The sequence below is a fragment of the Canis aureus genome, chromosome 7 (assembly GCF_053574225.1).
Source record: "Canis aureus isolate CA01 chromosome 7, VMU_Caureus_v.1.0, whole genome shotgun sequence".
In the NCBI taxonomy this organism is placed as follows: domain Eukaryota; kingdom Metazoa; phylum Chordata; class Mammalia; order Carnivora; family Canidae; genus Canis; species Canis aureus.
In genome coordinates, this window is record NC_135617.1 from 52,450,444 (window position 1) to 52,464,064 (window position 13,621).

The 13,621-nt window shown below is 51.6% G+C and overlaps 2 protein-coding genes across 4 annotated transcripts in view; one reads left to right on the forward strand and one right to left on the reverse strand.

Moving 5' to 3' along the window:
- The window catches only part of TRAM2 (translocation associated membrane protein 2), an 81,756-nt gene extending 75,285 nt beyond the window's left edge, over positions 1–6,471 (forward strand). For both annotated transcript variants that reach the window (XM_077903674.1, XM_077903675.1), the window contains one exon: positions 1,122–6,471. In XM_077903674.1, the coding sequence (XP_077759800.1) occupies positions 1,122–1,195 (74 nt within the window). In that variant the 3' untranslated portion in view covers positions 1,196–6,471. The remainder of the gene's footprint in view (positions 1–1,121) is intronic.
- A 3,772-nt stretch (positions 6,472–10,243) lies between these two features.
- Positions 10,244–13,621, reverse strand: part of EFHC1 (EF-hand domain containing 1) — a 63,307-nt gene continuing 59,929 nt past the window's right edge. For both annotated transcript variants that reach the window (XM_077903677.1, XM_077903676.1), the window contains 2 exons: positions 11,901–12,114; positions 10,244–10,483 (listed from right to left, as the gene is read on the reverse strand). In XM_077903677.1, the coding sequence (XP_077759803.1) occupies positions 10,412–10,483; positions 11,901–12,114 (286 nt within the window). In that variant the 3' untranslated portion in view covers positions 10,244–10,411. The remainder of the gene's footprint in view (positions 10,484–11,900; positions 12,115–13,621) is intronic.

A 13,621-nucleotide genomic window follows, 5' to 3' on the forward strand; every position in this document is an offset into this window, starting at 1 on the left:
TCGGCTCCTGCCAGGGCCTGACTGGCACGTGGCTGGGCGTGGGCCAGGGCCCCGTTGTGGGTGAGGCTGGCCCTGACTAGGCAGGGAGCCCTCCTGGCCACGGTGGGGCAGGGCAGCAGCTGGGCGGGGAGCTCTGGCGGGAAGCGTGTCCTCGAAGTGGCTTCTGAACACCAGCCAAGATCTGTCGCCTGTTCTCTGCGCGGCACAGCGGCTCTGTCCTCGCCTGCCCTCTTGCTCTGCATCTCAGCCTGCGCCTGCCTCCCAGGCCACAGGCTCCTCCTCTGTCTCCACGAATGACTCAAGGTGACACAGTGTTGGGTGGGCAGCAGGGGTGGGACACCCACTTCTCCTTTGGCCCTGGCCACACACCAGTAACCGCCTGTCCCAGGTCCCAGGCCACTGCCAGCCTGGCCCTTTCTGTCCAGCCCGGGGGCCTGTCTGCACCAGGCTCTGTTCTCTGACTCACCTGCCCTGCTCCAGGTGTGGCCTGCTTGGCAAGGGCTCCTGTGTGTTTGAAGCAGACACGTGCACGGCTGGGTGTGACGCGTCAGGCCTGGCTGGGAGTGGATGTGGGGCGCGAGGCTGCAGCCCGAATGACTTTGAGCACGCACAGGGAGGGGTTTTCGACAACAATAGAATGACAGCACAGTTTTTTCTGCCAGAGGAGTACTGGGCCTCTGAGTAATACCTGTCCCTGCAGCCTCTGCTTCCTCCTCTCCGTTCTCTCCTCCCTGGGAGTGGTTGCTAAAGTGGCTGGTGCCCTGTGGGGCGCCGAGAGAAACAGAGGCCACTGGTGGCATCTGTGGGATTCCACCTCGGATCTGGTCCAGCCTGAGGCTGGGGCGGGCAAGCGGACAGGCCCCAGCCTGTTCCTGGGTCACCACTGAATGTCACCTCTGCCCCCTTCCACTGAAGGACAGAGACCACCCACCTCTGGCAGAGTCACCCTGTGGGAAGCAGGGCCCCCCAGGAACCGTGTGCTGGTTTCTCTTTTCGGGGGGAGCCGCCTCAGACACACCTCCTGACCTGTCCCGTGTGTGCTGCCCCCGCCCCCAGGCCCCTCTCCGTGTGCGCGGAGCCTGGCGGAAACACCACGTCGGTCTGTCCCCTTCACTTCCTAGGTTACCATGAAAACGGAGTGGTGAAAGCGGAGAATGGGACCTCCCCACGGACTAAGAAACTCAAGTCTCCTTGAGGCCAAAGTGCCGGAACAGGGATCCTGTCGTGGGCGCCCAGCAGGAAGGTGGGGAGCCCGGCCCCCACCACTGCCTCCCCCCGCCTGCTCCTGATGCTGCGTCTCAAGCAGCAGGAACCTGTCTTCGAACGGGGCTTTTCTTCTTTCTTCTTTCTTGGTTTTCTCTCCTTCCTCTTCCATAAACCATTCTCAATAAAACCAAAACTCTTCTTCTTTCTCTCCCTCAAGCCACCTCATGTCCTCACCTCTGTGCTGTGTTGGGTTTCTAGAAGCCCAGGCTCTCGTTGTTGTCTCTCTGCTTGCCTCCTCTTTCTCTTCCTTCATGGCTGCTTCCCCTGACTTTTCACCGTATTGTGCAATTTTTCTGTGTCTGATTTTTACAATGAGAGGGAGCTCAAATTGCAATCCCGGCCATCCAACACCCAGCATCAGTCCCCAGGACCTGTCAAAGTCAGAAGCCTCGTGCCAGTGAGCCTCCACCCGGGGCTGGTCGCAGGCCCCTGGGGGGCCCCGTGTTGGGGCAAGGAGAGGAGAGACCAGCCCTCTGGGATCATTATCTCCAGGTGCTGATTAACCCAGATGTATGGTTCCAGTCCAGAGGCCTGGTGGCGCCACTGCCCCTTGGCAATGCCGGGGCATTTGACTGTTGGGCATGGTGACCTGTGACTCCTGAAAGGTGGTGGTAACTGTGTTGGGTCCCGTGACTCAAGACTGCTTCCTGGTGGCCAGTCCTGGATGGAGGCCAGTCAGCCCCCACTCTGCTGGGGAGATGCCGAAGGAGGACAAGCCTTCCCACCCTCTAGAGCAAGAACAAAGTGGACAGGGCAGCAGGCTCTTCTGGAAAGGTAATGGTGGCAGAGGTGATGGAGTGGTCGACCTAGGCCTCTCTTCAGCCCGGGCTGCTTTTTCAACTGTTCACCAGCATTCAAACCCCAATTAAACCACAGTTCACAGAGCAGTCTGGAGATGCGGGTCCTGAAGCCCAGATGCAGGCGGCCCTGCGAGGGGCTGGCCTCATGGCCTGCTTCGTCTCTCTTGCTGCAGGAACCCCAAGGTCCCCCCACTGGCCCCCCTGGTGCCGCAGGGAGGGTCGCCCGGCTACTTACCCGCCCGCTTATCTGTTAAGTGGCTTTGGGATGGTGGTCGCCACCCTGCGATGTTTGCTGAGCGTACCTGCTCGTTTTAGGCTGTACGAAAGCAGGACTGACTCAGATGCATCCACAGGGTAGATGAGCAGACACAGCGGTGCCACAGGGAGGCCCCCGCCCTGCCCCTCACATAGTCCTTCCCTCTTCTCCACCCAAAGACAAGGCCCCCAAGTCTGTATGGGGCCTGGGGAGGACTTCCAGAAGGGGTCAGGCTCTTAGGCTCTTAGAGTTGTTAAGAACTCTTGAACTCTGCGCTGAGGTGTGGGGAGCAGTTTTCAGTGGGTGTAGAGATGGTGTCATTTGATGTGCTGGTCCTCTATTCTGGTATCACAGTAGAAGCCAAACCTTGGATTATTATCCTCAAAAGGGAGAGATGGGCCTTTTCATCATGGCAACTCCCCTTCCCCATGTTGCTTATATCAGAGATAGATTTAATTTTCCAGGATCTGCAGGATTTGCACCCGAACACCATCGTATACCCTCCTCTCTGTCCAGGATAGGGCTGTGGAAACGGGAAGAGCTACCCTTGGCCTCTGAGGAGCCTTAGGAAGCAGGATGGCATTTTTGGATAGATGCATTTCTCCCATCTTCTCTGACGCTTCTCTGGGCCATAGAGCAGAACGCTGCCAAGCAGGTGGCTTGGTGTCAACCCAGCAGATGAGCCAAGACCCCCTTTAGCCACTTGACCAAATACCCGCACCCAGGCTGTGGTTTTGTTCACACCCCCTACCTTGCCCTGTGAGGCCAGCAGCCTCCACACCTGCCCCATCGGCCACACCGCCCATCCCGGTTCTCCCCTGGCTGCGTCCCGGCAGCGTGCTGCTCCCCGCCAGGGGCCACTCCCCCAGGTGAGCCCCGGTTCAGCTTTGGCAGGTACGCATGTGCTGCAGGCCGGGAGGTGGGGAGAGCGGCTCGAGGCGTGCTGTCAGACGGCCTCCCTTCTCACGTCCATAGACATCCTAAATATTTGTTGCTTGAGACCACATGGCCTCACGTTCCCTAAGTCTCCTGCAAGCGTCTGGTGCTGTGGCATGTGTGGTTCAGAGGTGGCACCGCTCCCCCACCCCCCAAGTGGCTGGGGCCAACATAGGCTCTGTTCCACAGAGGACGGGTGTGTGCTGGGCTGAGGGGTCATTTTTTTTTTTTTTTCCAGCCATGTCAACACCCCTGAGACTATGAGTAAGGCTCCCATGTCACCAGCCCGGCCTTAGGCATGATTAGAGGGCAGGGGCGAGGAGAGTGACTGTAGGGTGCTTTGTCACCCCACTGGCATCCCCGCCACGTTTCAGAGCGGAGCCTGGGCTTGGCAGGCTGGCTCCGAGCAGGTTGCCAGGGGCGGAAATAACCCCCGTTCGTCCTGAGCTGCTTGTGCTGGCTTCTCCTGACCGGGCCACCTTGGCTGTCTTCGTGGGTCTTCAACACGCTGTTCTGTGCCCAGGAGGCCAGGCCAGCTCCAGGTTTGAGAGGCGGGCTCGGCAAGAGCAGAACAGACGCTCATCTACCTCAGCACCAGCCGCCTCTGCCCAGACCGCCCCTGACCAGCCCGGGCGCGGAGGCGGCTGAGCAGGTGGCAGTGGCGGGAGAGGCAGGCCGTGTGGTGGGGCTGGGGGACCCTTGCTGCTGGGGTTCGGTGGTGAGAGAGTTATTTTACCATCAGGCTCTGATAACTGCACTATTAATAAGTTACACGTGTTCTTTTTGAAGGTAGGGAAGTTTCTGGAGGAAACTGGGTGTAAGCAGAGCCAGGAGGGGAGCTGCTCCGCCCCCATCCTAGTGCTTTCTCACCCTGTGTGCTGGGGGCAGGGGGAGGCCACCAGACCTGAACGGTTGCCAGGAGCCTTTTCTGTTTCTCTCCCAAGGCAGAGCTCACTAACGTTTCAGAAACCAAAATAGACCTTGTGGCTCTGGCCACTTTGCAGGTGCTTCTCTTGACTGGAATCCCTCGGCACCTAGAGACCCCTGAAGCCTGGCCTGGGTGTTCTCGGGGGAGTGCGCGTCTGGGTTCTCCTCTAAAGACCTCCTTCCTCAGTACCCTTGGGCTTTTTTCCTAAGTGGTGAAGGAGAGGTAGGGGCAGAGGATACCCCCTCCCAAGATTCCACAGGAGCAAATTCTGTTCCCTGGATGCCTTTTAAAATTTGCAGTGGCTTGCCAGGCCCCATGTGGCCATGGAAGGCTTGGTTTGGATCTCCTTCACAGGTTTTAGCCTTCCTGGTCGAGTGTTCCTCCCCGGCCGCAGGCCTCAGAGACCCAAGGGAACGGACTTCATTCCCAAATGTCGAATGTCACGGCTCCCTGTTCCTCCCTGACAGAGGCAGGACAACAGAGTGGTCTTTATTCCCTCCTGCTGCCTCCCCCGCCCGTGGCCCTGCCCCTCAGTAGGAACTGTGGGCACGACTGGGGACCCGGGTCATCGTCAGACCGTGTGAAACTTCAATAGAGGCCCTCTCCGGCCCAGCTGGCCCCGAGAGGAAGTCTTCACCGACTCCCCTCCCTTCACTCTGGTGTCCCCAGCCATGGAGGGCAGCTGCCTGCCCTCCGGCCCACTCCCTCTCTGTAGAGCGGCCTCAGAAAAGCATTGGGACTTCTGCGTCCCGGGCTGACCCTGTGCTCGGTGACCCCTGAGGGCTCCTTTCCTGAGCAGACCCTCAGCCTTTTTATGTAAGAAGTGCCTTACTTGCTGCACAGTCTTCCAGCCTTGGCTTGTGCTGGGTGGCCTCCCCACACCCCCCTACACAGCCAGGCCTCGAGCATGGTTTGTCATGTGACCCTGGACCCTGGTACATGTACTCGTAGAGGGGACATGGACTGTGACAGTTTGGCTTCATTGGTCTTAGTCCCCTCCCTCCATGGTGTTGGGGTCCAGAGTATGTTGTAGGTTTTGTTCCTGGTTTCTCCCTCGTGTTGGCTTTCTGGCCCACGTGGGTGGCTGCAGAAGCCCCAACAGCCCAGCTGCAGGCACCCGCACCTCCTACCTGGGGTGGGAGGCCCAGAGACCTCGGGGAGCACTAGGCCTCAAGGGGCCAGCGCCCCCCCCCCCCCCAGCCCACCAGATTAAAAAGAAAGGTAGCCTGGCTATAACCTCCTCTTCCCATTCAACCCCCAGCTGATACAATAAAGGTGTTTACTTTTACTTCCCAGTCACAAGTGTTTGCTCACAGAGCCTGGGCTGACCGTGGGTCTCATTTGGCTGTTGCAGAATTCCTTGGCGCTCCTAATTCAGTGTTCCCTATGTTAGCAGCAGCTGCCTGCCTTGCTCCTCCGGGTTGTGCAATAACTCTCCCAGCCAGTGGTCTTTCCACGGGCCCCACTGTCCCCAAACACCCTGCAGTTGGGAAGGGAAGGGCCCCGGGGGAGGGTGGTCGTCATCCCCTACAGAAGAAATGGGTGCCACTTTCCCTTCGTTGCTGTCATTGTCTTCGTCCTGGCTGGGTTTCTGTGGCACTCTTCTAGAACACTGTAGCATCACCATATAGTCTAACAAAATTCTGATGAAAAGGAAAAAAAAAATCCCACCATCCTTACGATGGGGCATTAAATAGGTGTCTGGGAATAAGATCTCTTGTCACACCTGAGATGTCACCGTCGTTCTGCCTAAAAGCATTCTAGAGTTTCTTGTTTGTGTGGAGAGGAAGGAGGTTGTTCTGAGAAGCAGCCCTGTTCACCTGCTAGGAGCTGGCTGGGCCTGAAGTACCACCGTTTCCTTGGGTACGGACCCGAGTGTTTATGTGATGAGACCACACACCTCATTTTTCACTTCTTGTTTAATAAACACCTGAAGGATGAGCTGAGGCTGCTGGTGCCATGAGCAACTCATAATGCAAACGTGGACAAGTTGTCTTTGTTTTTCTACTTTAGCCTGTTCATGTTATGGACCAAATTTCAACAAGGAACTCAAGGAAAATTTGTACCTGCCGTATTTATGCTTTCATGTAAAAGGTTTTGTTTTGTTTTGGGGGGGGGGGTTCTTTTTACTTTCAGTGAACTTTTTTCAAAAGCCTTTTCCACGGTTTCTGTCTGGTTTTAAAACAAATTACAGTTTTGTATGGATTTTTTTTAAATGTACATTTTGAAAAATCAACAAATATTTTTGAAATAACTGAATAAAAGGCATAGAATTATCCATCTAATCGTCTGTTAATATTTCCTTCTCTTCCTTTTTAATCTGGATGCTTCCATTTGCTTTCACTTGAAAAATAATTGTCAATTTTAGTCTCATTTACATTGTTTTTCACTATGAATCCTTTCTTGTGGATCTTTCTTGAGCTGTATTTGTTCATTTTGGTCATGTGGATGAGGGAATTAGAATCAAGGATGGAGAAAAGTTATCTCGAGTGCTAGGTAGTGATAGGCAGTTTTGAGTCTGTAACCATAAAGCAGAAAAGTGGAAAGGAGTTTTGACACAGGGTTTGCAGACAAGCTCCCCGGGGAAGCACCGCAGGCTCATGCTGCCTTGTGAGGTCCCAGGCTTAGAGAAGGAAGCAGGCATGCGTGTAAAATATTAGAGTTGGTGCCAAATAGTATTAGTAATGACGGGGAGGGGGGGGTGGTGGATTGCTGGTGTCCGTTCTGTGGCCTGCTCTTGCCTGCAGCAGTCTGAGCTTTCCAGAGCCATCTTTAGAGATCTCAGGAGAGGAGTGCAGTCATAGGTGGTGGTTTACACCCACCGCGCATGAGGATTCTACAGGATGCATTCACCTGAGGCGAAGGTGAATGACACCCACAGAGGCCAAGCTCTGGGGCAGACTTGGGTTTCCGTGCCACTCTGCCATAAGCAGCTAGGTGACCTTGGGCAGTAAACCTTTGAGCTGTTTGCTCATCTGTGTTCCACAGTTCTGGAGGCTGTGTACTTGCTGCTTGTTTTTGCAGGGAGTGGTGGTGGTGAGATTTAAGGGATAGTGAGGCTCAGTTCATGGTATAAGTAAAGCATTCAATTTTTTTTTTTTTTATGAACACATGTACTCAGGTGCCAGCAGGATATTAATGAGTCACTCACCCTAGGGACCCTTGATTCTCTGGAAACATTTAGAGATCTCTCCACCTGTTGGTCCCAAATACCCTCCAAGCCTATAGCTGTGGTCTGATACACCGTAATTAGATGGTATTTTCAAGGCCTCCTGGTGCGACAGACAGAGTTGGGTCCAGGCCCAGAGCCCGAGCAGTGGCTAACTCGGAGCACTCTTCGCCGTCAGGGCAGCTTTTGCTAGCCCCAAGTGCATAAGCCACTCTAAGGTACCCGGTGCACACTGTTCAGTTAGAGTGGGTAGCTGCACTGTTGGCCTCTGGGCCGGACGCTAGTAGTGAGGTCGCTTGTCTCCCCTCCCTGGTGACCCCTCACACGGGGCCAATGCTCCTCCCTACGATACTGCTTGCTGCAGGCGGATGCTCCGCTCTTCCATCACCTGAGCCAGGACCCCAGCTGGGTGCTGGGTGCTGGGTGGGACTGTCGCCTGGGTGACGTCCGATGGCTGCGGCACCACCGGAATTCACTAGGAGAAGGATATATGTGTGTGGCTCCTCCACTCAACTGTCGTGTGGAAATCAGCGGGTCTGAGTGGGGAGTGTGCAACCCCAGCATGACCTGCTGGCTCTGGTCTTCTGGGAAGTGGTCTGTCCCAGGGGACAGGGCAGACAGATCCCAAGCATCTGTCTTGGTTAAGGCTGGAAGCGAGGAGCAGACCGTGAGCTGCAGCGACGTGTGTGAATGCTGCCCGCCGTGCTCGGGACCGTCCTCTGGGGCCACGTCTGACCTTCACAGTGGGGCTTACATTTTTTCATCCTGCTCCCCGCTGCCATGGGGCTGGGACAGGGAACCAAAGGAGAACTGTCAGACGAGGTTAGACGGGCTCAGAGCCTGGACCGCAAAAGGTGGTAGGATGGCTTTTTTCCTGAGGTCTCCATCTCGGCCACAGATGGAAGGTGGTGGGGATCTCCATGTGCTGCAGTCGGTGCCGGTCCATGGAAGACTGAGGATCCAAACTTCTGTGACCTTCCCTCTTGCAAGGGCTGTGGGGAAGTTACTGGGGTGTGGTTTCTTGAAAGGGGCTGTAGAGATGCTGTAGGGCTACAAGCTGAGTGAGGAAGGTGCTTTGACAGACTCTGGGTTTGACACGTGTCCCCTGGAGTTCAGAGCATGTGAGATTTAGGGTATCTGATTCTCACCTATGGTGCATCTCCAGGAGAGGGACCAGCTGAGCTGAGCCATCTAGATGGACACACTGGGTCAGGGTGAAGGCCCTGGAAGGGTAAGCCCGCGGGGACCCCCACGCATAGGCCTCCAAGGGGATGAGGAGGAACCTGGAGGGAATGTACTGCTGGACCAGGTGCGCTGGGGACTGGGCATCTGTACCGAGAATGGTGCACTGGGAGGTTCCTGTGGGAAAGGGTCCTAAGAACTCACAAAAGCTGCCCTGGGAGAGAGCAAGAGCCAGCCTTTCGGCACATGACATGCTCAAAACCCTGACTCCACCTGCCACAGAAATAAGACTTTGCCCTCTTCCTCTTCTGGTATCTCCTCCCTTCCCTTCCCAGGTACTGCAAAGGCCAGAAGCAGTGGGACGGCCAGATGGGGGCAAAAGGAACAGAAACCAGAAGGAAGAACAAACTCACTGTACCTATCCTAGCACCCACCCTCTCCCCTCCCCCCCATCTCTGTCTCTCTCTCACTCACACACACACACACACACACACACACACACACACACACACACACAGGCTTCTCAGCTTGGGCAAGCAGGGTATAGAGCTTAGTATTTTTACCTTAGACTGAAATGGACTTCTGAATACTCAGAGCTTAGGCTTTCAATAGTTAAGTGACTGCGGGTAACATTTAAAAATGAGGTCTTGAGATACCGACCGAAAGTAGGAAAGGAAGTAGTCGTTTACACCACTGCCCAAGGGAGGAAGAAGGGAGAATCTGGGCTAGCACTTATAAAGATGGGGGTAGTGGTGGACTTTAACTTGGAAACAGCCCTGGTTCTAAAAAGCTGAGGCAGAGTTGATTAGATAACTAATAACTATTTTTCCTCCCATCTCAACCAGGCTCTTGAAAAGCAGCGTTTTTCTATCTATATATATTTTTAAACTATAATTCACATCAAGGAATATGTTTTCTATTAGGACCCAGTAAACACACGCTCAGTTGAAACAAAAGTTTCATGAAACAATGTATAACCTACTATTTGTACCACACTCCTATTCTTTTCCATTTTCTACTAGTGAGAACGTGAATTTCCCTACAATATTGGGGTAAGCAGGTACGTGGTGGTAGTGGGGCGGGGGGGCATCGGCTCGCAGCAACAGCAGTACTGAGTGCTTATTTCCAACACCCCAAATGGTGCTTCTCTTAGCTTTCCTTCTGCTCTTAATCATTCTATACCTGTATTAAGCATTCTATACCTTTCTCCAGAGAAACGGAACCAGTGGAATATATGAATAGAGAAAGAAGTTTATTATAAAGAATTGTCTCACATGATTATGGAGGCTGACAAATCCCAAGATCCACACTCAGCAAATTGGAGGCCCTGAGAGCTGACAGTGGAGCTCTAGTCTGCAGGCCAGGCCAGCAGGCGCGAGACCTGGGATGAGCCACTGTTTAGTGGGAGTCGTAAGGCAGGAAGAAGTTGAGGTCACAGTTCAAAGGCAGACAGGAGGGATTCTCTCTTCCTTTGGGAAGGACCAGCCTTTACTATTCAGGCTTTCAATGGATTGGATGTGGCCCACCCACGTCCAGCAGGGAGGGCAAGCTGCTTCACTCAGCCTACTGATTCAAATGTTAATCTCATCCAGAAACAGACACACCCAGAAAAATGTCTGAGTCTGGGCACCCCGTGGATCATACAAGTTGATGCACAAAATTAACCATCACAATACCCCCTCCTTCCCCTAAATAAAGCACCAATCTTAGCTCTTAAAAGACCCAATTTTAATTTAGACTTAGGTAGGATTGAAATCTAAGAACCAAAAAGCAGAATTTTAAGAGCCCTGTAAACGCCTCTATGAAAAGCACAAGGTGTTTCAAAACGTAGGGCTAACCTCAAAGCCTCGTCCTGCGTGCTCTCGTCAGCCAGGTCAGTTTGAGAAGGCACGCACGAAGTCATAGTAGTTAATCTTGTCTTCTCCGTGAGAGCACAGCCTGATCAGCTGCGGAGAGAGCACAGAACAGGTGACACAGAGCTGCAGGGCGCGCTTAGCAATAACCATCCGCAGCCCCTGGAAGCCAGGCCGGAGTCCCTATCAGCGGTCTCTAAGATGCTCCTGTGAACCGGGCAGGGAGGCCAGATGTCATCCCCATCTTCAACTTAATGAAGCTGAAGCTCAGAGGGAGGCAATGGCCCGCCTGAGACTTCAGGACTAACATTTATGAGAACATTGTCATTTCTAGAGCACTTTTAATTATTTTTATATTCAAATATGAGCTTTGTCCACCAGTCTGCGCAGAGTAAAACTCATAAAATAGCAAGCTGCTGTGATCACAGCCTAACAGAAGGATCTAGTTAGGTCACTGCTCACTTGGTCTTAGTCAAAAGGCCGAGAAGCAGTGCATCATTGCTCAAACCATGTCCCCTGATGCTCAACTGTAGAGGGTAGTGGTAGTGACCTGCTGTGGTTACCTTTATGTGTGCAGATCCTTGCCACCCACACCTTCCCCACCTCACTGCCCGCTGACTGCAGTTCCTCCTATGTCAAGGTCACAGCACAAATGACTTAAAAATCAAAAGCGGGCAAGCTGTCAATGTGAGCTTTGGGAAGCTAAATGGGCATTTTCCCAAGTGAACACATCTCTTCTGCCATCTTCGCCCCTCCCTTGCCGATGTTCCAGTATCTGAAAAATCCTCATCTCCAACCTAGGCCCTACAGCACCACAGGACAGACTCCCCTAAATGAGTCTTCACTTCTAAACATCCCCTTTTTGCTAAAAGATCTTTAAGAAGGTCTACGGCAGTGGTTTTTATCAGCGAGGAGTCTCCATGATAAGTCATAGTCATTGGCAATTGTGGGAGAAATTTTCTTCTGGGTTCCAGGGAAGCTCTGGCTAAAGGGATTTCTAATGAAACCCTCTTCCACTCACTCATGAAAATTCCAGGAGAATGTCCATGACCTTTCTCCATTTGCAGCTGGCCATGTGTGTCCCCTTACTGGCAGAAACCACTGCCACCTGGCAGTGGTCACACCTTCTCCCAGGCTAGCTATCCTGCTGGGTAACATAAGCACTGGCTGGCAAGGGGGTCATAGGCTCCTGCTCAATCTAGTTTCCTCTGAGTCTCCCCTCAGGGCTGCCCCTCTTGGATCACCTCTGTAGCCCTCCTTCAACCGGATATGGCTTATCAGCCACTGTGTGCCATCTAGCCCATACACACTTAAAGAGAGGCCCTTTCAGCAGCCATTAGCAAAGAACCCCAATGTGAGAATCCAGGGGAAACATCATAACCAGGGCCGAATAAGAGATCTGATTTGAACATCTTAAATTTTCCTATTAAAATATACAATTGCCTCTGGAAGAGAACAAACAGGTGTTCACAGCCTCTGCAATCTACCCAGAAGAACAATTCATACTGACCTCCTTAATCAAGGAATCATCAATTGGGAGGTTGAGAGAGTCACAGATTTTAAAGAATCTTTCTTTGTCGACAAATCCTGAAGCTTCCTGGTCATAAATTTGAAATGCTTCGTGAATGTTGTCTTTGCATGGGTGATCTTTCAGTTGCTTCTGGATTGTGTCTATTAATGCTTCCAATTCCTGCACACCTGGAGGATCCTCTCTAGTTTGCTTGCTGTGGAAAGGAAGGAAATACCTGGGCATCTTATTTATTCTTGACCAGTCTTCTCTCAGTGACCAGAGTTCTTCTCTGGTGATGTTGAGGAAGCTTCTAGTGACAAATGGCTTTGACACTGAGCTGACCGGTAACTGACCACCTGCCCACAGGGTTTGCTGATGACTGGGGAGCCTGAGTAGAGCGTTTCTGAACTCTAGCTCCGTTCCCCGGCTGCCACCTGTTAAATCACTGCACCCCACAGAGCCAAATCTACTGCCTCCACCTCCCTAAGGTCAGGGTTTGTATGATTCACCTGCTGCTGCTTAATGCTATTGCAGATCCATACCATCTATGTTACATCATCTAAAAATAAGTGTTTTAAAAATTTACACACAGGGAGTCAGGAATCTCTTATACTTTTAACATTCTCCAGTTTACTCCTAATTTTATGAAAGATGATAGATTGAGAGGTGTAGGCTTAGCATTTATTGAAATGAAGAGAGATTAGTAACACAGCTTTATAAAGAAGGAGGTTGTCCCTTCAAAACACAACCAGGATAAGCAGAAACCCCCTTTTTATTTTCTCTGAACACAAAGGTACTGTTCCAAAAAATAAAGAATTTTAGAGCTGGTAAAGACTCACATTTCATCTTTACAAACCTGCTTTGGGAGAAAATGAGGGCCCGAATAAACTCAGAAAGCACTCCTCCTCCTTTTTCGATGATGAAGGAACAGACTCAAAGACCTTAGAGACTTATTCCGGTTGTCCCTTCAGAGGCAAGACTGGAATGGACATCTCACTTGGGTTCTGATGTGTTCTTTCAAGTATGCCCAACCACCTCTTGCTGACCCCTCTCCCTCCACACCATCACAATACCTGTCCACCATGGCTTTCTTGTTCCTACTTCCTTCTGCACATAATATTCAAAAGGTTCACTGTTCTAAATGGCCTCTTTCAACTTAATTCCCTCTTGACCTGTTGGCAACCCTTGGTGAGAAAGGTATAAATTGCTAGGACATTTCAGAAACAATTTGAAAAACACGAAGCAAAAGCCCAGCGAAGAATTTAAAATAATTTATCCTAAGGAAATAATCATGAGCTGTATATAAAGTTGGATACAATCTAATAAAGCTGTTTTGAAACAGCATAGGTCTAAAAAAAAAAATCATCCCCAAATCAGGAATTAGTTAAGCAATATCTAAAAACAGACAATATAATAATAATTCAATATGGACAATGTTGCAGGAAGATTAGATGGATTTGTTAGTGAGAAAAATCAAAAGTGGATACAGAAGGCTGTATTTTGCATAAAAGTGGGGAAGGGAATAAGAACATATATTTAAATTTGTTTATAATGTGCAAAGAAACTCTGGGAAGATATTTTAAAACCAACAAAAAGAAGTAGTTACCTATGGAGAATAGAGGATAACAACCAGGTAGATGCAAGACAGAGTGGGAGGGAAAACTTTTCATTTGTCCCTTCAAAGATTTAATTTTTAAAATTTTGTTATATATATATATATT